The sequence below is a fragment of the Phocoena phocoena genome, chromosome 6 (assembly GCF_963924675.1).
Source record: "Phocoena phocoena chromosome 6, mPhoPho1.1, whole genome shotgun sequence".
Taxonomy (NCBI): domain Eukaryota; kingdom Metazoa; phylum Chordata; class Mammalia; order Artiodactyla; family Phocoenidae; genus Phocoena; species Phocoena phocoena.
In genome coordinates, this window is record NC_089224.1 from 80238331 (window position 1) to 80262484 (window position 24154).

Sequence of the window (24154 nt, forward strand, 5' to 3'; positions counted from 1 at the left end):
GACCGCCTGGGCGTGTAACTGGGAGACACTGAGGACAAGAGCATCTGCTTACATTTTCTAAATCAGGGCCTCTAGTGACCGCAGGTTCTGCTTCCCACCCCCATCCCCACGCATTTTAATTATTAGACCCTGTCCAAACCACCTTACCCCTCATCCTCTGCTAAAATGCCTTCAAGTGTCCCTCACTGAGGACAGAACAACCACAGCCCAGTGGTGACCGTGGCAACTGGACCTGCTCCCTAGACCATCGGACAAATTAAACACACATGGCAAAAAGAACTAGGTATGGTCACAATACTCATTTTTTGGTCAAGACTTATCAAGGTACGTGGGTTTCTTAATTTTTATTTTAAAATTAGTTTCAGCACCTTCATATTTTGTCCCTCGTGTCCATCTCCTCACTCCCCAGGTGAATGCCCTTTTCTAATCACCTCAGTCCTCCTAAGGCCAGGCCACCAGCACTGCCAAAGCCCTGCTCCTGCTGAGGGACCTGGGCTCCAGTTCTTCCCCGCAGCTGAGCCATACTGGAGAGTGGAGTCTTCACCCTGGGAGGCACATAAGGGAGCGGCAGAGAGCGCAAGATTTGGCAGGCCCACTAGGAGTAAAACTACGGTGAGAACAACACATCACCCTTGTCCACAGCTCAGAGACAAAGCTCAGGGAAAGCACGAGGGACTGATGACCGATAATTGTTATTAACCACAGCATGAGAGAATTTTTTAGGAAGTTTGGTTTTAAAAAAAAGTACTGGTCACAGCAGGGTTAGCAGAGAAAGCAATACTACTTCATTTTTTTATTTCAACCTTAAAAACCTAAGGCGAAGAAAAAGAACACATAATTAGTTAGAGGCATGAATACGACAAATTTTTTATTTCAAAGTCTCAAATTTTGACCAGCATAGCACCACTGACACAGGTGCCCTGATAGAACCTTATAATTTGGTCACCAGAAATGATTATGCCAAGCTATAATTAAGGCTAACCAATCAAATCCAGGTACCCAATACCAGTTAAAATTCAGGTAGAAACTACCAATTTGTGGGAACCCTGGGACTGGTTTTCCAGGGAACCTCTGAATTATTTTTTAAGTGCTACAGCATGTACAAGGACCTGGCTCACAGGCTGGCTTCTCACATGTAGGAACTGATTGACTAAGAGGTAGATGAGAGATTCCAGATTCCACTTAGCAGTGGAGAGGCAGGGCGCCAGCCGCTGTGTCAGAGATAGGCCCCAAAGCAAGTCCACTTAAGCTGGAGCTCAGGTGAGGGGGCGGCTTCCTGGCACCTCCTCCTCAAGGTGGAAGGGGAGGAGGGCTGCCACTGCTCTCCGGGTGCCACCGATTCCTCTTCCCAAGCCAGGCAGGGCCTCTCTCGTTCTCCACGCTGACCCACCTGCCTCCCAGGGTTAATCTCACGAGTCACTGGTCCCCACAGAGGGGTGGATGTGGAGCCTCCTCACATCAAGTCAGAGCACGACTGCTAACAATTCGCCACACACAGCTGAACCTCACAGGTGATCCCACAGCCTCCAGCCGTCTCCCCCACATCTGAAAGGAGAGGAATCAGAGGTTTCCCTTTGGGTTTTCCTCCCTGGGAATCAGTTCATAGGAGATGCTAAGCAATGAACATTGTAAGTTTATCCACAGACAGGTGTGTAACTGCGTACGCTAGATTAAGAGGAGAAAACACTCGCTGATTACCTTTCTTTCTAAACTAAGGTAAGAACTGAAGGATTTCACTCAATTATGCACAATGGCTTGTGTCTAAAAAAGCTGTATAAAAAATGGACTCATGTTCATGCATGAATTAAACTGACTTCATGAGCTCTATAGAGACACATTAACCTGTGCTTTTCCCCTGGAAGCTCATGAGCCAGGGCTCAGCCTGACAGCTGCTACCAAGAGCCCCAATGGCACAGGGTCAGAAGACCACAGGTGGGGCTGGGGAAGAGAAGCAGTGGGGTCCAGGGAGGCCCAGGGCAGTCACCCAGATGTCTCCTCAAACTGTCTCAGATGCTGCTTGGTGACTTCTGTGCTCTGGGCTGCCCAACCCATTTAATTTACCCATGAATACTGCTGCATTTGGATTTCACACATTCAGTATTGGGTTGGGGCAACAACAAAAGTTCAGGGTCTGTACTTTAAAACGATAGTATAGAACAGTAATAAAACCCACGATGGAGGGGGGTTGATTTCACTTTTGGTTAGTTTTTACCTGAAAACAGTAATCTAGGCCCGGGAAAGATGCCATATGTGGCATGAATGTGAAGAAGTGAAGCAGACAACGGGTTTGTCGTTGGGTGAGATGTGTCAGGCTTCACCAGCCCCCGAAATCTGCACGGAACAAAGGGTAAATGCGCCATAAAAGATCTCACTAAACAGGACTCCACACCATCAGAACAAAGACAAACACTAGCTCTTTTCTGACTTCCAAACATGGAACTGTAACATATATATTACACGTTGGTTAAAATACTGCTAAAACAGCACATACAGAAACAATACCTTACTTGCTGCTCCCTATAAGTACATACTCCTTTTACAACTTTGTTTTTAAAACCAGGAAAAATTGTTAAGACATCTATGTAACAAACAGTGATGTTTTCCAAAGTATATATACACCTAATAGTCCAGAGAATGCTCGCTCTGGACCCAGTGTCAGCACCATGAAAGTGCAGTGTCTGTGACTGCAAATCAGACAAAAATAAAAAATACAGTATTTTCTGAAGCCTAGGACTAGCTCATGATAAACTTGAAAGCATTTTTGGCAGACAGGTATGTCCTCAAGGGCCTTCCTTTTAGACAGGCACAAAGTTGCCACTGGTTACACTTAAGTTTATCTTGCATCACTGTACAGGTATATAATCTCATCAGAAGGTATATAGGAAATTTAAATGCTTCAGAGTTTTACAAAAATTGCTAAAAAAAAACCTTTGCACTTCAATTTTTAATTGTCAAATGTGCCACTTTTAATGACATCGATTCCAAACTACTTTCTGACTGCATTACTCAACCCTAAGGAAGAACTTGGTTTCAGGGATTGGATCCCTTCTCAAAGCGTACATTTCACTCAGAAATGTAGCAGTACAAGCACTACACCTATTAATTCTCCATTTATTAGTCATCGAAATTTGCATGAGCCATTCGCAGCCTGAAGCCTCAAACCCAACGGCATTAACCACCAACCAAAAGAGACTGTAGTTTAGGTCCTGATACTGGCCTCAGCATTATCTCAAGAGGTCGGGTTAGAGCAAAGTGCTGGGAAGGTTGCTGCTCTGCCAGCGCAGGCAGGTGGTCTTCGAGTGTTTGTACAGGTGGCTGGACTGACTGAACCTCTTGCCGCACTTGAGGCAGGCGTAGGGTTTTTCACCTGTGTGAACACGGATGTGCTTCTTGCAATCTGTCAAGGTCAGGAAAGTCTTGCAGCAGATTTTGCAGGCATACTTGCGAGCCCCCTCTACGACTAAGACGTTGTGCTCCGATAAGGCCTTCTTGCACTTTGACAGGACGTCAGCAGATGCCCTCGTCAACTGCGGGGGGCCGGGCTGCGAAGGGTGGCCGTTTTCAAATGAGGATGTGGCCGCGTTCATCATTAGCTGGGAACTGGCAGAGTTCTCTGGGATCTGTGAGCTCCTGACTGACGTTACCACTGGCATTTTGGGAGCTATGCGGCGGTAGTATGGAAAGTTACTGGCTCCACCTCTAGGGGAGCTCATCATTACCCTGGAGAAGGAGGAATGCAACCCCAAACCAGACCTGGAAAAATCCATCCCAAACTGTTCTCCTCCTTGGTAGCCTGAGGTCTGCACACATGGCAGGCCCATCACTTCCTGCATAGGCCTGACGAAGTGAGCATCTGTGGGCTCGCTGAACGGGTTCTCCATGTGAGAGCCAGGGGCTGAGGAGGGCCCGCCTGCAGGCCCAGCCTCTGGACTCAACAAATAAGGGGCCTCCCCCTCCAGCCTGCAGTCACTAGTGGTGTTTGGGATATTATCGTCATTGTTCTGATTTGCACTAAAGTTACTTCCTCTGCTCTTGTTAAGAAAATTTGAAATGCTAAAAGTGGATTTATGTTCTAGGTTATTTGTGACTTCCAAAATATGGATGTCTCCTACCCGGTCAGTGCTAGACTGGGGATCTGAAAAACTCCGGTCGCTGCTCTCAGGGCTGAGGTCTATCTTCTCGGCACTGACCACCACTCCCTCCACCTCCACCGATTCGCTGCCTTCCGCTTGGGAGGTCACGTCGCTCACTTCATCCTGAGGCTCAGGAGAGCTCAGGGGCTCAGATTTAACCACCACTCTCATGTGCTCCTTCTCACCAAGGCCAGCCTCAGGGTTTTCACACTGAAAACCACTTTTCTCAGGTGTGGCTTCCTGCTCAAAACTAGCCTCGACCTGAGTGGCGCGGGAGGCCATGGAGAGCTGGGTCACGTTGCCGGTGCTGTTGTCGGACTGGCTGGGCACCTGGGCATCTTCTTGAGCACCAAAGGGCCGGTCAAATATGATGGCGCTGTCATCCTGGGTGTCGGTCATCCCGTCAGCTTTAGGGTTATCCACGATCTTCAGAGAATCTGGTGAAAAGAACTCCTCCCGAGAATGAACCCCCGGCCCATTCTCTGGCGTAACGTCGGAGATGGCAGACTCATCCAGGGTGGGTCGGAGCCGCTGTCTGGCCCGCTCCTCTGCAGACTGCTTGCGCTTATGCAGGCGTCTCATGGGGAAGGGTGTCCGCTGGTCCAGGTTACTGCGCATCGAAGAGCTCATGGGGGCCGGCTGCTCCTCACCACTCTGGCTGGAATTGAGGGCTGAGCTCACGATGCTCAGTCCCAGCTGCTGCAGCATAAAGGAGCGCTGCATGCGGGCGCTCTGCTCCTGAACGCGCTCGGTGGGGGGAGACATGGGCAGCGTCCTTGTCGTTAGGTAATGTTTACATGCCTTAACAACAGAGTTCAAGTGCAGGTGAGAGGCTGCCAATAAGACATCCATAACATTGCTCTCCCCCAGCATGAGGGTGGAGGTATACATCATGTCAATCAGTGCGGCAAAGGCCTCCGCTGTCACTACCTCGCTATCCAACTGGATCATGTTCATGGTCTGATCTCCCTCTGCCACAGAGAACAGGGCTCGGAAATGTGTACTGCATGCTGCTAGGACCGAGCGGTGGGCTTTGAAATGTCTGTTCCCCACTACAATGACACAATCACAGAGCTGGCCGTGAAGTCTCTGGTAGTTCAGCTGCTGGAAGATCTGTTCAAAGTGGCCAGGAAAATCCATGATCCTATAAAAAAAAGAAAGTGTTAAGACACAGAAGAGCTTAAGTCAAAGGGCACAGAGGGTGCGATGACAAGAGAGGCATGGGGACTTCCCTGGTGGTCCAGTGGTTAAGACTTCGCCTTCCAATGCAGCGGGTGTGGGTTTGATCCCTGGTCGGGGAGCTAAGATCCCACATGCCTCGCATCCAACAAACCAAAACAAAAAACAGAAGCAATGTAACAAATTCAATAAACACAAAAAATGGTCCACATCAAAAAAAAAAAAATCTTAAAAAAAAGAGGGAGGCATGAATGACCAAGCTTGGACCTTTCAAAGCTCGTGATGTTTCTGATGGTGGGCACGCAGACTAAACACCTGTCCAATAAGGAGCAAATGCTGATTCGGCTAACAGCCCTGGAAGCCTGCACACACACACAGATCAGCTACGGGCTGTTTACAGCCTCCGCTTCACCCTTACATGACCCACTTTTAACACTTAGGGTCCACGTTAGAAAAGACCAGTGTGTGGGTGATGCAACATCTATCTATACCTGAGAAGTCAGAGTTCTGCACTCCCTGAGGACAATAAATAAACTCCAAGAAATTATAAACAGAGTCTTTTAGCAACCTTAAATAAATAAAAAGGGCATATCAATATTAGTGGGGAAGATTTCCAGTTATAGATGGTAGTAGATTGCACTCATGCATTTACCCTCTCCACCCTTAAAGTTTTTTGGTTTTGTTGTTTTAAAGGTAAAAACCCACAAGGGAAAAAAGAATGGGAAAGAAATATCAATAGCATTTTGGAAGCTGGTAAGCAGGTAAACGAATACATGCTGACTGACTTAGCATGCCCAGAAAGCTGAATCCTAAACTGGCAGTGGCTAAAACAACCTGACATATATAAACCCCCACCCACCCAGAGGCTCAGAACTGGCTGCCAAGGTGCCAGGGGAAGTGGAGTGAAGATGATGTCAAGACAAGGGGACTGGCTGGAAGTCTATTCGATAAAAAAATAATCTAATGGACGTTCCACACCTGTGGCACAGAAAAGGTAAAGCTATAGAGACAGAGAGTAGATTAGTGGTTTTCTGGGACCGGGGTTGGGCTCGGGGCAGGACGCAAGTGGGAAGAGGGACTTCTGGGGGCATGATGGAAATGTTCTAAAATTGGGGTATGATGATTACACATCAAATTCTCTAAAAATATTTGAACTGTACACTTAAAACAAGGAATTTTATGGTATGTACATAGACCTCAATAAAGCTCAATAAATTAAACTTCAAAAAAAAAAGAAGAAAGAAAAACAAGAGATGAACAAGCTCCAAAACCATCTGCTCAGACTCCATTTTCACCTGTAGGGCTTCTATACATCCAACCCAACCGACTGCTTAGAACATCTCATGTATCTTTGATGATACTAACAGAATTACTAGGTTTTTCTCCCCCTTAGATGTGATAATGGCATTGATTTTTTTTTTCAAAAGAGTAGTTTTTAAAGAGATAACATACTGAAATACTTACAGATGAAATGACATGATGTCTAGCGTTTGCTTCAAAAGCTTATTTTTTGTACATTTGAAATTTTTTATAAATGTTAAAATTAAAAAAGGGAATAAAGAAGAGACCGCATGGACTATGGGTGGATCACTTTCCAAAGCTGAGTGTGGAATCATTACATATGTACATTTTCATCTCTTGGACTCATCAGCAACAAGAACTTGCTTGTCCTCTCCTAAGAAACTGCTACACTTCCTAGGAACTACAGGACTGCTGATTCAAAGTCAAACTCCTTGACTAGTGCTCATGACACACTCTCATCGTATGGTTAGAAAACAGGGTCAATAACCCCCAAAGTGGCGCTGCTCTGTGCCTTCTGCCCACAGACTGTAGAAGCTGAAGGAGCCACAAAGTTTAAAACCCTGTTTTATCCTCTCCAGCGAAGGAACCTCTGGTCCTCTGGGAGGGAGGGAGGCAGAATCTAATGGTTACACCCCAGGATACAAACACATGCAGACAGTCGTGCCTGGCACTAGAGATAAAATCAACAAGACAGATCCATCTCTGCCCTCAGGGGTGACAGACTAATCAACGTTCAAATACAATAAAGTATTACAAGTGCTGTGGTAGGAAGTACAAGGTGCTACAGGAGACAAAGAAAGGGCGCCTGCCTCTGACGGGTTGGTGGAGGGGGTGTGGAAAGCCTCTTCGGGAAAGAAGCCAGCAGTCCCCTGCTGGGCTCTGGTGGCTGAACCAGAGAAACTCTGTACTCAGGACGCGAGGCTGGGACGAGCTGCTACAACCCACAGCTGGAGCATGAAGTTAAAGTCCGCACTAGAAGGTAAGACATTCCACCCACCAATAGAAGACTAGCAGCCCAGGGTTCAAATACCCAGGGAATCCCTCCAACAGACCACTTGGGTCCCCATCGAACTTCCCTACAGTGAAGCCCACCAGTCCTCAAGGCCGATTCACTCAGCTTCCAGTCAGGTAGAAGCACCACAAACTGGAGGGGGAAAATCCCTAACATTGAAACCGAGTGTGGCCCTATGGGGCTCCCAGGCACGGAGGCTTTTTTGTCCCCCATTTCTTGTAGGCAAAACTCCAGCCTCCATGACCTTCCCTGAGTTCCAAAGGGCAGATTCGAACAGTTGCTAATCAAGGGAGGAGCAGGTAAGAAACAACCTGAGGCAAGATTAAAGGGACCGGAGAAGATTAGGAGACCGTCAGACCCTGCACACATCCTAATCTTGTCAGCAACCCCATCCTTTTGAAACTCTACAGAAGAAGAATGCAAGACTGTTACTGCCTTCGTCCTTATTGCATACCCCTGACCATGAGCCCCGACTATAAGACCTCTCCCTATTCCCCAGGGAGGGGAGCACAGTTCTTGAGGTGCTAGCCTACTGTGTTCCCTCTTCGCCTGGCAAAGAAATAAAGGCACTCTTTCTTTCTCCTCCATAACTGTCTCAGAATTTCTGTACAGCATCTGTGCACAGACAGCCAAGATTTTGGCAACATGAAAGACAGAGCCCTAAACAAACAAAAAGCATCTGGAAGAAACAGAACTAAGGGCGAAAAACACCTATAATTAACATCCTCAGAGAGCTAAGATACGATATCCATGAAACAAGGAATGTTTTTAATTTTTTTTGAAAAGAAATATTCCAGAAACAAAAAGTATTGGAAGTTTAAAATTGTAAAAAAAATTTTAAGTTACTAGAAGGGTTGGAAGATAATAATATGGCTGAGGAAATGTCACAGACAAGGCAAAGGAGAAATAAAAGTGAATGAACAAGAGAAAAAAAAGAATTAACTAATGAAGCCCAAAGTCTGAATACAAAAAGAGAAAAGACAGAAAATGGGGAGAATGATAACAAAGAATAATTCTCAGAACTGAAGAAGTTACTTATTCACACTAAAAAGGTCCACCAAGTGCTCAGCAATATGAATGAACAAATCCCCACACCTGGCTCATTACAGTGACATTTTAAAACACCTGGGATAAAGATCTGGGAAGTTTGAATTGGGGGGAGTTAACAAAGAATCAGGAATAAAACTGGCATTAGACTTCTCAAAAGCAATACTGGAAGGTAAAAGGTTCTTTAAAATTCTCCGAGAAAATTACTTCCAACTTAGACCATACCCAGCCAAACATCAATTGTAAGGGGAGACTACGGCATTTTCCAGACAAGCAAGAACGCAGAAGTCTACCTCCCACATATCCCTTCTCAGGAAGCTATTAAACCTTGTGCTTCAGGAAGCTGGGAATAAACCAAGAAAAGGAAGATGAAGAATATAGGAATTGCACACACATCCTAGAAAACAGGCAAAGAGAATTTGAAAGATGATGCTGAAGCCCGAAATGAGAGCTAGGCAGCAGGACTGGGGAGCAGACTGGAGCAGGAATATGAGGGACTCCAAGGAGTTCCCCAAGGGAAAAAAGGAATGGAGAGATCACATGATATAGTTGAGAGCGCTAAGAAGTTAACAGTTCCATGAAAATGTGAAGATAGGTCATAAAAAAACAAGAAGAATTTTATTTTATTTTATTTCTTTGCGGTACGCGGACCTCTCACTGTTTTGTCCTCTCCCGTTGCGGCACATAGGCTCTGGACGCGCAGGCTCAGTGGCCATGGCTCACGGGCCTAGCCGCTCCGCGGCATGTGGGATCCTCCCGGACCGGGGCACGAACCCATGTCCCCTGCATCGGCAGGCGGACTCTCAACCACTGCACCACCAGGGAAGCCCAAGAAGAATTTTAAATGGGACAGTTATTAACTCCAGGAAGAATACATGGTTGTTTAGTTGCCGTACCCTATGTGTTTTGTTTACAGAGTCATAATAATGTGAACACAGAGCCAAATTTGAGATACTGGAAGGGTAAGGGAAGGCCAATACGTGTGGAGGGGGGAGGCAGAGGAGAAGTGGTGTAAGAAAGTTAAATTCTCATCTTCCCTATTAGTCAAGAAATGCTGTCTTAAATACTACCTCAAGAAATAGTAATATAAGAACGCTGTTTGGAAATACAGAAAGCAGTAGCAGACGAAACAACTAAAGTGAAAATGGCTGCCTCTAAGGAGGGGGAATTTGGAGGGGAAAAACGGGGAACAGAAGACTGCTATTTTTTTAGCTCTAAACCTAATGGAACTATGTGGCTTCTAAAATATAAATACATACATATATTTAACTTTTATAAAATAATTTTTTGGGTTTTTTTTTTTTTTTTTTTTTTGCCACACCACATGGCTTGTGGGATCTTAGTTCCCTGACCAGGGATTCAACCCACGCCCTCAGCAGTAAAAGCACAAAGTCCTAACCACTGGACCGCCAGGGAATTCCCAATATTAAATGAAATTTTAAAAAACATGGTAGGGCTTCCCTGATGGCGCAGTGGTTGAGAGTCTGCCTGCCGATGCAGGGGACACGGGTTCGTGTCTCGGTCCGGGAAGATCCCACATGCCGCGGAGCAGCTGGGCCCGTGAGCCATGGCCGCTAAGCCTGTGCGTCTGGAGCCTGTGGTCCGCAACGGGAGAGGCCACAACAGTGAGAGGCCTGTGTACCTCAAAAAAACAAAACAAAACATGGTAGATCCTTGACATTCTAAAGGCATACACCCTGAGATCTTTGCACATCTCCAAATTCACAAGTACCATATGGCACTTCACAAGGATTACTGCAAGCAGAAGGCCACATGGATGCCAAGCTGCACACCAGGCTTGCCCACTTGCTTTAGTGGCCCAGCCCTACAGAGCAGGCCAAGTAATGACTGAGTGAAATGACAAGTGACCACAGGACACACGCCTTCAAGATCCCTGGGAAATAACAAAAATGACAAACTCTAAATCCATAAAAAGCAAAGGTCTACAGTGCTAACAGAGTATTAAGCACAGGCCTTTGCTGCACCTGGAAAGTTACAAATGGATGGTAAAATGCCTCAAAGCAGGGGCCACGTGTTGGCCTATTCTTTTACATCCTGTGTTTTTTCAGCTTTTGAAGAGTTTCCAACAACAAATACATCACTAAAACACGTACTTTCCTGCTGCCCCCTTCTTGCTTTATCAAGATTCCCTGATAGGAGTGAAGGGCCAACAATGGCAAGCAGCAGCACATGCGCCCCTGACCCCACCCAATCAACCAGGGACCACAGAGCTCAAGGCTTTGGGGAGATTAGACAAAATGCAATTATTGCTCACAAGTCTATAGCTCCTGACTTGGAAAGTAAACACGTATAGTAGTAAGTGTCAAGTTCCAAGGAGGCGATTATTTTATAGCGGTAACAGGGAAGAAACATTCTGGTTCAAGAAACAAAAGAAATAAAACAAGGAGTTGTCTCAGGAAGCTGTACCAGCCTCAGAGTCACTCTGAGAACTAAGAGACCATGTCAACTGGAGCCTTGTTAGGTTAAAGCAAACAGCACCAGGCACTGAGTTTATTGCTTTCTCTCCTACTGTGGAGACTGGAACCAATGTTGTAGAACTGTTGCAGTGCTGACAGTAGTAGTAATAATAAAACAATAGTGACTACTGTTAGAGAGTCTTCTATGTGCTAGTCATTGTGTTACGTACTTTTGATTTATATTATCTCTAATCTCCAAAACAACCTTGTCAGGTAGGGCTTACTATTCTGACTTAACAGATGAGGGGAACATAAAAGACTAACTTCCCAAATAAATGGTATTTTAATGGAGCATTAAATGGGCATTCTGTCTAATGTCCTTCTTCTTCAACAAGCAGCAGAAATATGATCATCTGAAGAAAAACAGCCTCCTTATTTTTTGTAATGTCAGTTATCTTGAGTATAAGAGAAACCACCACTCTTTTCCACAAAAGGTCATTCACTAAAATGTCAAACTCCTAATATTCAATCCCCCTTTCTATTGAAAGGGCATAAGTAGCAAGGAAATTGTGGTCTCAAAAGCACCATTTTGAGGAGATTCCCAGGGCCCAGAAACCTATGAGAAGAGACTACTGAGGTAGCTAAACATGACCCCAATGAAAACAGAGGTTTAAATAATGTTGCAAAATAGGTAAACAGTTCATATAACTTCCTGTCATCCTAGAGATTGTCAGCCCTACACTAGATGCCCTGACACAGTCCTTGAGATCAACTCAAGTTCTCCAGGCTCTTCTCCAAACACTTTAGGGATGCCTGGAATGTCCCGCTATGCCTTATTGTCAGGCCTTCATCAGGGCAGTACAAAGGCTAAGGATTCCTTTCTTCTTAAGGGGGCCTGGAAGTTGTGAAACTAAATGGTGACATTAGAGATGATCATCAAAACCTGGAGAAACACTTATTCTCTAAGTTAGTAACTGTGTTGAATTATCTGTTTAGACATAACTCCAAACTAATTTCTCCTTAACGGCAATATTCTTTCATCTTAATATCATTTAATCAATTTATGATCATTTAGATTAGCAATAGAAATCAAATCCACTAATATAAAAGCTAATTTTAGCCATAAAACTGGCCAATTAGATTATTCAACTGCTCCTTCCAATATATCCAGAGTGTCAGAAAACACTTCAGGGTAAGTCAGAGCCCTTAACTGGATACAATCAGTCCGCTCAACTGATTTAAGGAGGAAGGGATTTATGGTAAAAAGATGTTAGGAAGCTCACAAAATCTCCAGGAGGGTGGGAGAGTGATACAGGAATGCCCCAGAGCACCCAAGCACATCGTGGAAATCATTACTGCCACTACTACCTCTATTTTCCATGGATCCTGCTCTGGATTAGCTGCCCAGAAGAGAGCTGCCATTGCACCTTCTACACCAGCACAGTCCAATACAACTTCCTACAATGACAGAAATCAACAGCATAGTTGCTATGCTGTCGAATAGTCACATGTGTTTACTGAGCACTTGAAATGTGGCTAGTGTGACTGAGGAAATGAACTTTTAATTTTATTTAATTTTAATTAATTTAATGTCTACTGGATTGGACAGAGTAGTTCTAAATGCTCAGTATTATTCCATATTGCTCACATCTGCATCCAGACCCCACTCAGGTACCTACGACCAAGGGAACCTAGTTCTCACATCTGCCCTGTAATGATGATTCTACCTTGGGAAATGGGACACACAATTTGCAGGCTCTCCAAATGGAAACGTGGGGGTGTTCAAAAGGCTGGACAGCTGCCAGTGACAAACAGCCACTGTAACATTCCTCTGACAGTTAGAGCCCCTCCCCATGTATGTGATGGGTAAATGGCTTTGGAAATGCATAGCTTTTTTGGGCAAGAGGTGATCGTCCCGAAAGTGAAAGAGAGAACCAAAATAACAGAAGGCCAAAGATCTAGTATTGTAGTACACGTGCACTGGCAGTGCAGACATCTTCAACTAGCATTTATTGAGCCCTTCCGTAGGCTGTGATGAGGAACTAGGGTAAATTTTTAAAAGCTCTAGGGAATTTAAAACAGAACATTTAAAAACACTTATTTGCTAATTAATTTTTAAATAAAAATAAACAATGACAGGGATTTCCCTGGTGGCGCAGTGGTTAAGAATCTGCCTGCCAATGCAGGTGACATGGGTTCGAGCCCTGGTCTGAGAAGATGCAACATGCCATGGAACAACTAAGCCCGTGCACCACACTGCTGAGCCCGCACGCCTAGAGCCCGTACTCTGCAACAAGAGAAGCCACCACGATGAGAAGCCCACACACCGCAACAAGAGTAGCTCCCACTCAAAGCAACTAGAGAAAGCCTGCGTGCAGCAACAAAGACCCAACGCAGCCAAAAATAAATCATCAATTTTTAAAAAAAGACCCAACGCAGCCAAAAATTTTTTTAAAATAAAATAAAAATAAACAATTACATGTTAACTTTTATGAAAAATAACTATACCCCCCTCCCCGGAAAAAAATAATGAGAAGAGTGGCACTGTTTTACATTTTTGCATTAACAGAAGATAGCTGGATTCTCATACTTGCTTCTGCATTCAGGATTTTGCAATATCATACACGAGTGTACACTCGTGAAAGAATTAAGTGAAAAAAGTAAATAAGTCTTTATATCAATATGAAAATAGCTTTGACCTCATAGACTCCTTGAAAAACTCTCAGAGGTTCCTAAGGGTCCTTGGACTATACTTTGAGAATAGCTGATCTAATGAAAATTCTAACTCTACTGGGGGATGGAGGAATGTGGAGTGTGCATTGAAATGCACAGAGCAAAACCAGTACAATCATAAGGAGAAATTAACAAACTCATAAAAAACAAAATTCTTATCTCTAACCAAGGGGAAGTCAATAGATAATGCCTAAACTGAAAAATTAAGAAGCTCCAAGCATGGCTTTTTACATATGTATATAAATATCAAAGGAATTAGTTAAGAGTTGAAAGTGGGGGCTTCCCTGGTGGTGCAGTGGTTGAGAGTCCGCCTGCCGACGCAGGGGACACGGGTTCGTGTCCCGGTCCAGGAAGATCCCACATGCCGCGGAGCGGCTGGGCCCGTGAGCCATGGCCGCTGAGCCTGTGCGTCCGGAGCCTGTGCTCCGCAACGGGAGAGGCCACAACAGTGAGAGGCCCACGTACCGCAAAAAAAAAAAGAGTTGAAAGTGGGAGTCTTGAGGAAGAGAAATGGGGAGCAGGGAGGCCAGGGCCTAGTATTCATCTTAAAAATCTGTGGAACTAAAAAAAAAAAAGAAAAAAAAAAATCTGTGGAACTATTTGATTCCTTAAGTGATGTGTACTTAGCAAACTAATATATATCTTTGGTAAAATTTCTTTTTAAAAATCTAAAAAGAGAGCTTGAACAGACCATAACTGGTCCCCACCGCCACACACACAATTAGAAAGAGCTGCCAAAGAATTACTTCTCCCCTGAAGAGGCACCAGCACCAAGTAGTTTTACAGGAAATATCTATTGAATGCTATGGAAAAGATAATTCCTATATTATTTAAACCATTTTAGGATAGAAAGCTTCCTATAATGCAATTTTAAATATTGATAAATAGCTATTATATCACATGCCAGGCAATGCAATTAAATACTGTAAATATTGGGACTTCTCTGGTGGTCCAGTGGTTAAGACTCGGTGCTCCCAATGCAGGGGGCATGGGTTTGATCCCTGGTGGGCGAACTAGGATCACGCATGCCACATGGTGCGGCAGGGAAAATAAATAAATATTGACCAATCTTTCTGAATGGACTGGTAAGGATAAGTTATATATAGTGAAGGGCAACCTACTGCTGTCAGTATACTGACTGACTTTTAAGAGAAGCTATTTAATATCCAGCAAGTAATCTATCAATTTGTAACTTTGACCCAAAGCAAGTGTACACTACAATATTTTTTATGCAGGAACAGAGTTTTAGAAATTTGCAAACTAAATATAATTAAGAAAATACACTTATACCACTGCTTATTACATTAACATGAATAATCAAGAGTTGACTTTTCTCAAAAGATTTACTTTCCTAATAGTGCTTTACTTAGACTAATAAAAAAGTTCATTTGTGTTCTAGGGGAACAACCCAGTTAATAGCATATTTTAAACTGTTTGACTTATATATTGACCTACCCACATGCTTTTCAATAATATACTTAGTTCATAAAGAAATGTACACCCATACTCAAACATCATCTACAACATATCAAGTGATTTGCTGCTGGTCTGCCAGGCAGGACCTGCCAAGGCTACACCTGCAAGAAGCATCTTAACATTCTAAGAACTCTTAACGTTCAATATCCCTAATCTAGATAAAACCCTAGCAGAAAAATAACTAAACAGAACTTTGCCTCCACTTGTAGAGATGACATAAGTGAAAATAAATGTAAGAGAACAAAACTAGGCAAGGTCCCAGTCAAGCAGGCTAGGATTTTTGATGGGGTTACAAGTCCTGGAGTCCTAGAACATTCATCCATATTCTGGTCTGATCAACTAAGTGGGACTAGGTAGGCACACAGGCGTCCAAGGTTAACCCCAGCTACCACATCTGTCAGCATGACTAATTTTATAGTCTCTCTGGTTCTTCTGTGTCAGGGCAGCTCAGAAATTGGACAGATTAAGTGTACTAAAAAGGAAATCAGGACTTCCCTGGTGGTCCAGCGGTAAAGAATCTGCCTTACAATGCAGGTAACGCAGGTTTGATCCCTGGTCAGGGAAATAAGATCCCACATGCTGCGGGGCAACTAAGCCCACAAGCCACAACTACTGAGCTCGAGCACCTCAACTAGAGAGCCCACATGACCTGGAACCTGCACACCAGAACTACAGAGCGCACGGTGCCCTGGAGCCTGCACGCCACAACTAGAGAAAGAAAACCTGCACGCCACAACTAGAGAGAAGCCCACGTGCCACAACAAAAGATCCTGCGTGCCGTAACTAAGACCCGACACAGCCAAAAGTAAATAATATAAATAAATAATAAATCTTTAAAAAAAAAAAAGGAAATCCATCAATGACTAAAAGTGAGCATGACTGGGGATGTCAAGCTAATGCCAGAAGCCCTTACCATCTCACCCTACCCTCCAGCTCTCCCACTTTACCAGCTTGTTTTCCAGTTCAAAATTCCTAGGGCTGGACTTCCCTGGTGTTGCAGTGGTTAAGAATCCGCCTGCCAATGCAGGGGACACAGGTTTGAGCCCTGGTCCAGGAAGATCCCATATGCCGTGGAGCAACTAAGCCTGTGTGCCACAGCTACTGAGCCTGTGCTCTAGAGCCCACGAGCCACAACTGCTGAGCCCGTGTGCCACAACTACTGAAGCCCGTGCGCCTAGAACCCATGCTCCACAACAAGAGAAGCCACAGCAATGAGAAGCCTGCTTGCCGCAACTAGTGGAAGCCCGTGCACAGCAACGAAGACCCAACACAGCCAAAAATAAATAAATACATAAATTTCTTTAAAAAAATTCCTAGGGATTAGCTGACCTAAAACTTCATAATTCAGCTTGAATAAGAAAAGTTATTAGTGACCTACTTATATTCTAGTGCAAAGTCAAAATGCTTCTACTAAAACTTCTTGTTGACTCCAGGGACTATAATTTCTCTCTCTCTTCCAAAGTGCCTGATATACAACTCAGTAAATTATCTTGAATGAATTTTGTATTTAGGTGAAATGTAACACCGTATTACCCAACAGTTATTTTTCTGAGAGTCACAACTATCCCTACAATCAGCCAAAAGCCAGAAAGAAAAAGTCTCAGAATATCCAAAATAAAGGTCAAAGCCTATGTATGAAAGATTTCCTCATAGGGAAGTACCTCAAGCCCTCACATAGTCTTTTTTTAATAATTATTTTTTATTAATTAATTAAGCTGCAAAGAGACAGCTGATGCACTAAGGGAAAAAAGGGGCCCAGCAGCACATACTGGGGCTATTAGCCCTAAATTTTTACATATATAGAAAGCGCATGTATGTGGAATCTCTTTCTTTTTTTGTTTTGTTTCATTTTCGGGGGGTGGTTGTTTTTTGTTTGTTTTTGGCCGCACTGCATGGCTTGCAGGATCTTAGTTTCCCAACCAGGGACTGAACATGGGCCCTCGGCAGTGAAAGCACGGAGTCCTAAACACTGGATCACCAGGGAATTCCCTGCAATCTCATTCTTTAAAAATATAGGATAAATGGGACTTTAGCGTAAAGGCAGCCTTTGATTTATACATATACTGTGCTACTCAAGTTTGCAAAATAAATCACTTAGCATTTTCTCAGCAATATTACCTTCCAAGACCACTCACAAAGTATGCCTTTAACCTGTTACTATGTTAGCAAACAGGTCAAAGCACCTGTGCAGTGTAAGTAACACTGCACCACACTTACCACTATACTTCGATTAGTTGGATGAAAGGGTTGAATGCCTACTAAGAGCGAGGTCCTGTAGGTATTTTACATATATTCTCTCTTATGGATGATGATCAAGCAGTGACTGTCTTCCCCATGCCTAGGGCCAACATCACCCAACTAGTACAGCAAGTGAAGGATAAGAGATACGATCCTAGGTCCATCCACAAAACTTCACTTTGCAGTAATGGGAGTAGCCCCTAGGAAGACATGGGCCCGGTGGCTGATGAAAGGATATTCAGTGGAGAGACAGTAAGCAATTACTAGTGTGAGCAAAGGCTAGGAATAAGGATCAGGCAATTGGAGGGAGTGAGGGGATGAAGCTGAAAAGCAGGGTCAGGGTCAAGGATTGGAACTGAGTGAAAAGACAGGTGTGTAAAATAACAGCTAAGGGAGTGAAAATTAGAGCAAGGATTCTGGAAGAGCTGGCAGGAGGGGCTTTTCATCTCTTTTCTTCCTCAAATCCTCCCTTATTACCAATGCTACACGCCACTGCCACCACCACCACAGACCACACCGCCAAGCCCTCACCAGTGCTAACAGACCCCAGTTTAGAAGGTCAGCAGGATGCAAGATAAGCTTTGCCTTCTCCTCCCACTGCTCCTTACCACTGGCTCCTCCCAACCCTGCCTTCCATGAGGCTGGTGCCAAACAAGAATCAGGGAGCAGAGCCTTGGGGAGAAGAGGGGCTGGGTGACAGAATGCATTCCTGGTGGCAGGATCACCTGTAATAAGGGGAAGATCTTGGTGTGCCCAAACCTGTCAGGGAGGTGGTCAGCCAAGGTGGTGGCCCACCGGCAGAATGCTGTCTGATAGATGGGCATGCCCAAGACAGTCAGTTACATGACAGTCTGACAGCACTGCACTTCAACTTCAAAATAATTTATGACAGGGGCTTCCCTGGTGGTGCAGTGGTTGAGAGTCTGCCTGCCAATGCAGGGGACACGGGTTCGTGCCCTGGTCCAGGAAGATCCCACGTGCCGCGCAGTGGCTAGGCCCGTGAGCCATGGCCGCTGAGCCTGCGCGTCCGGAGCCTGTGCTCCGCAATGGGAGAGGCCACAACAGTGAGAGGCCCGCGTACCGCAAAAAAAAAAAAATAATAATAATTTATGACAAACTTCAGTGCTTTATCCTATTTAGAACTTTACACTTGCACTGTAACTGTTCTAGAAATTTCCCTGTCTCGGGTACTACATTTTCCTAAAACTTAAAATGACTAGCCAGCCAGCTGACTGTCCAGATAAAAGAACATCTGTAGCCACTTAACGCTCTAAAGAGCATACAAACTTCACAAAGGTACCCAAAAATCTATAGAAACCATCCATCAATGGCTTCTTTTAGCTGTTTATATATTTGAGACTATATTTTAACATGTTTTAAAAGTCTAAATATATTTTCCCTCTATTATTTAGAAAATGCTGCCTGACACACATCCCAGTTGCCTCCACCACACACAACCTTTTCAGCAATTTTTTAAAATAGCTTTTATTGCCTTGCACCCCTGACAGATCAAGATACGTATTTCTTAAGGAAAAAAACTAAACTTCTATCAAGAAGAAAGCCATGCTGAAGCATTGGAGACACAATTATTGATGGTGCCTTTCCAGAAGAGAAGATGAAAAATGGATTTAATTCATTTCTTATACCTAGTTTACCTTCAAAGTAGTATATTCCTTCACCTCTGAATCATTTGTCAAATCAATAGTGTTCCGCAAGTGACTGATACTTCACCTGCTAAGTTGCTTTTGACATTCTACTCAAAATAAAATACAGTGTATGTTACTACATGTGTTTAGATTTTTGTACCATCTGTACATTCCTCTCAAAACTGAACCCCAGAACAGTGGGTTTTCTTCTCCCTGTCCTCCTTCCTCAAATCCTCTCTGTAGACTAAAACAGAAGGACTTGTATTTCAAAGACCTTTAAAATTGAAGGTCTTATATTTTTAGAGGAAGACAGCTGAGTAGATTTTAAATTATAACTAATTTAGATGTACTGAAAAATCAATTACACCAAGTTAACAATATCATGTATGGAAGAAAGGGGGGAACAATTCACCCTAATCATTTTAAACTTAAGCTGGAAATAAAGCATTTGTAAACTGTTATCAAGTATACAAAGTAACAAAACACCAAGTACAGTTTCCAAAAAGCAGACCCAGCACTCAATCATCCTTTAAAATTTGTCAAAGAAACAAAACAGTTCGTTAATTCCCCTCTCAATAAGGAAAAAATATTACTTCCAATAGGATTCCTTTCAATAGCAAACTTTCTTCAGAGTGCAGATTTGGAAAATTAATTGCTTACAATTAACAACAAATTAGTTGGATACAAAAGTCTTTTAATTGCACCAAGTTTCATTAAATCTAAGATGCCAGTGATTATCAAGTGCAACATTATCTCATGTAACATTGGGGGGGAAAAACAATGCCAGTTAAGCTATGGTATAATGCTTACTTATGGCATCCTGTCCTCAAGATTAAAATGTGAACAAAATATGGTTTAGAATCAAGGAAATACTGGAACCTTAAACATATCATTCAAGTATGTTAGAATATCACAAGGAAAATTATGTACAGATAAAATAATCTTAGATACTAAGACAGTAATCTATCTATATTACAATAAAATGTCAGTACTCCAACACAATTCCTAATCTGAGCGGTCAGAAAGATAAATCAAAGCTTTTAGTAAATAGATGTATAATTAATCAAATGAAAGGCACCTCCCAAAATTGGAATCTGGAGATTAAAAGCCACTGTTCAGTAATGACAATGATGAAAACAACTGTAAGAACAATAGTTCACTCAGAAACAGCTGGTCTTTTAGCATGAGTTCACCTCATACTTAGACAAAAGGTGCCGTGTGGTGTTACATTCCATCCCACCTGCTACACTAACAAAATTTGGCTCTACTAGACAACATCCATATTTGAGAAATGTTAAGTACAGTCAAAGAGAACTCATATGCTTAAAACTGACAAACAGGAAAAGTATTTGTTTACAACAAATTTATATTAAAAAAATAAAAGTTGAAGACTAACATGGAATCAATACCTTGGGTTTTTCTTTTCCCTTTCCAAGGAGAAACTGAGGCAGATTCAAGATTCTGTCAGCACTACAGCAAACTTTGTCATTTCTCACTGTACACAAGCTATTTTTAAGTCTTACCCACGCTATAGAACTCCAGTTCAACATAATTCATGCTAAATACTTTAAATACTAAACATTTACATGCATTTTGTATCCAACTGATTTTTTTTTTAATAACCAACTACTTGTGATAGCCTTACGACAAAGTCTCTTTTGAGAGCACTGACCCCTAAGCTTAGGAAAACACCCCATTCTAAGAGGCTTTTCTTCCAAATCTTATCTCTTTCAGAATTTTGCTAGACACCTCAAATAGGAAGAATACAGCTTGCCAGTATCCCCAGCTAACTATACCATGTTTTGACACAACTTTTAGGAGAGAAAAAGCAAATCAAGAAAACATGCTGACTTCAGGACTCTTTAAAAAGTCCTGGTTCATTTACTTAGCAAAACGCAAGAGCCCGAACAGGTCCTCAACGAGTTAGTCTTACCTGGCAGGTCACCAAGCTGACAGTGGTGGTGAGGCCAGTCTTCCAAGTTTTCTGGGATTTCCAGAGGGGACTAAAGTAATAGTAGGAGGCCTTCCCTTGGTTTAGGGGCTTTTCTCTAAAATTCTCTCTCTCCTCTCCCCACCTGGTCTTTTTCCCCCTCCGCTAATCCTTTAGCTTATCAACCTCACCACCAAAATCACAACACTGAATGCACTTTCTCCAGAAAACGGTGAGGCACCTAGCCCACCTTTTTTAAATTATCTAAGGCACAACAGCCCCTACAAGGATAACAAATCATCAGTGATGTCTAAGGCACAGCATTCTCTTCAACCTCTAAAGAAAGATCCTAATGTATGTAATATCTTCTACCTACTACAACTGAAAAGTGTATGAACATATTTCGGAAATATTTCTGCTTCAGTTCTTGAAGGTGAAGGGTTTCTTACTTCAATTCATTAAAATTAACCAGAACCCAACCATACTACTTAGTACTCAAGATTTCACTGCGCCTTTACCTAAAATTTTTCCTCCAAACTAAATATTTAGGATTTGTGTCCTATTCAGAAATTAGCTTCCACAGTACCCTCCACGATGCCAGAATGCACACTGACTTAATAACAAACGACCTTTTTTGGAAGAGAAGAAAAACTAACCTTCGACCCCCCTTAACTCACTGCCTAAGGTTAGTATTTAAGTGTAAATCTGCGTGTCCTCCAAACAAGGCGAGGAGGACAGAAGGCTGTTCTTACCACTGCATCCCCCACAGCTCCTAGCACGAAGCCTGGAAGCAGAGGCCATTCAATAATAGCCTATAAACACTGTAGTCCTCTGATAAGTTGGGGCATTCCAAAACACTGGCTCCACCCCTCCAAGGGTCAGCCTCCAGTTCCCGATTCCAGACCGCCTCGGCCTTGCTCTGGTGTAAATGAAACCTCGTCGCTCAAACAGACCCAGGATGGGGGCGAGAGAGCCACCCGACCCCATCCCGCAGATCCTCTATTCACCCCGCCAGGCTGTTGGTCCCAAGCCTTCCCCACCCGATCCCAGTAACCAACGTCGCCGGCCCGCAGATCCGAGGGGGCAAGAGCCCCGCCCCACCGGCTGGACCGACAGCCTGGCGTCAGGACACGGGGGACGCCTGCGCAGAAGAACACGCCTTCCACCCGCCTGGCCCCTCCGTTCCGAGTGTAACAATACCACCTCAGAAAGACTGACAAGGTAGGCGGGGGTGGGGGGATGGAGGGGAACCGGTACGCGTCTGCGCGCGCCCCGACGCCTGGACTAGACCCTGCTCGCGCCGCCCATCCAGCTCCCCCAGAGCCCAACTGTCTCCACGTGAGCGCGCCCGCGCGCGCCACCACGCCTCGCGCTGACAGGGTTGCCTCACCTGAGCCGGACTCCGCCCCCCTTCTCGCTGGAGGAGGCGGTGACCCTTCTCCGATCGGACCCGACAGTGTCGGAGGAGGCGGGAACGTCCAGGCTGGCGCCCCAGTGATGGGATTTCCTCCCCCTTCCGCCCACCCCGCCTCTCGTCCTCCGGCTGCTTCAGCCCGTTCGCCGCCGCTCTCTGAGAATACCACGGCAGCTGCCCACAGTAAACGGAAGTGACGCAACACGAGATCGCCTACTCCGCGGCTTTTCTCCTCCCCTCCGGCCGCGCTACAGCCAATCAGAAGCGGAAGCGGCGGGGCCAGGGTAGATGTGCCGCCAGCCAGCGCGCGGAATCCGGCGGAATTTATTCGGCCCCGGGAACATTGACCAATCCGCGGTCCCAGGAGCCTCGCTGTGTTTACTACCGAGCGAATCCGTGAGCCCTGCAGCCAATCACCGTGTGCCTTACAACACGTAAAACTGTTATCAAATGCCTTTTAAAGCGGGATTTATCACTAAGCGACTCTAGGATTGGACTACAGAAAAGCGACTGTGTGCCGAAGCCAATCCAGACCCGCTGTGGTGGAGACCAGCGGGATTTCCGCCTCATTCCACCAGTCACAACTACGACTGCCTGAGGTCTGAGCTAGGTGAGAGGCGAGCCCGTGAGGTAGTGTCCCACCGCTGGCTGGACCTGAAGGATTTCCCCACCCTCACGGCGCCCGGCTCCCTCTTCGGTGACACCGGGCTCCCTCTCCAACGCGAATTCCCTTCGCGGGACCTCGTAGGCTTTGGAAAAAAATAAAATTCCAAGACGCTGTTTAGGTTGAATTAAGCCAAAATCCAGGCTAAAGACGCTGAACCGAAAATGCCATCCATGTGACGGCAGTTGGGTCCGACACCGCGCCACGTCCAGTCCCGGTGGCGGCGTCTCCAAGGGCTGGGGACTGAGAAGTCTGGCACTTCGCTCCGCATTCCGTGCCGCAGGTCAAATAAGCCTGCAGTCTCCAGAACCAGTCTTCCAATGAACAGAATGGGAAACGTGGAAGAGTTGCGGACTTCGGTGGGACAATGTCAGAAAAGAGCAAGGTCCGTGCGGCTCCCGGGCTCCCAGGTGCACGCTCGGACGGAGAGCCCGAACCCTTAGGTACACCGGCCCCGGCGCCTCCGACGGCAGAAAGAAGCCCACCTTACCCATGTGAAGAGGAGACAAGGAAGTCCGTAAGGGGCCTTCCGCGGCGGGAGCTGTCGGGAGCTCGGCGTGGCTCCGGAGACAAAGGCAGGCTGGGGAACGCAGTTCGGTTGTTTTTTTGGGGAGTGGGTTGGGGGGAAGACTATTTTTAAAAGGGAACACCCCACTTCTTCAGAACTCAACACCCAGTTATCATTAGAGCTGATCCATCCCTTCAGACCATACACGTTGGAAATGTTGTCCTTGCAATATTGGGGTTGGGGATTTTTTTCTTTACGGCCTCAACGAAGTCTGATGGTAAATTGTGTTCATTAAGATTACCAGACATTTTATTGCCCTAGCATGTATTTTACTGTCAGATTGGGCTGCTTTAAAAAAAAAAAAAAAATGCTGACAGTAAGCCAGGCAACGTGAGAGATCCTTTAACATGTGTGACCCTTACAGACATACTGTGAACTAGATGTTATCTCATATA

General features: G+C 44.8%; 1 protein-coding gene across 1 annotated transcript; it reads right to left on the reverse strand.

Annotated features, from left to right (window-relative positions):
• Window positions 1–2872: 2872 nt before the first annotated feature.
• ZBTB5 (zinc finger and BTB domain containing 5) lies at window positions 2873–22709 on the reverse strand. Its single transcript, XM_065879483.1, has 2 exons — window positions 22504–22709; window positions 2873–5277 (listed from the first exon to the last, which is right to left on the reverse strand). Exon 2 carries the CDS (start codon window positions 5271–5273, stop codon window positions 3243–3245), a length of 2031 nt encoding a protein of 676 aa, XP_065735555.1. The 5' UTR covers window positions 5274–5277; window positions 22504–22709; the 3' UTR covers window positions 2873–3242.
• Between the last annotated feature and the right edge of the window lie 1445 nt (window positions 22710–24154).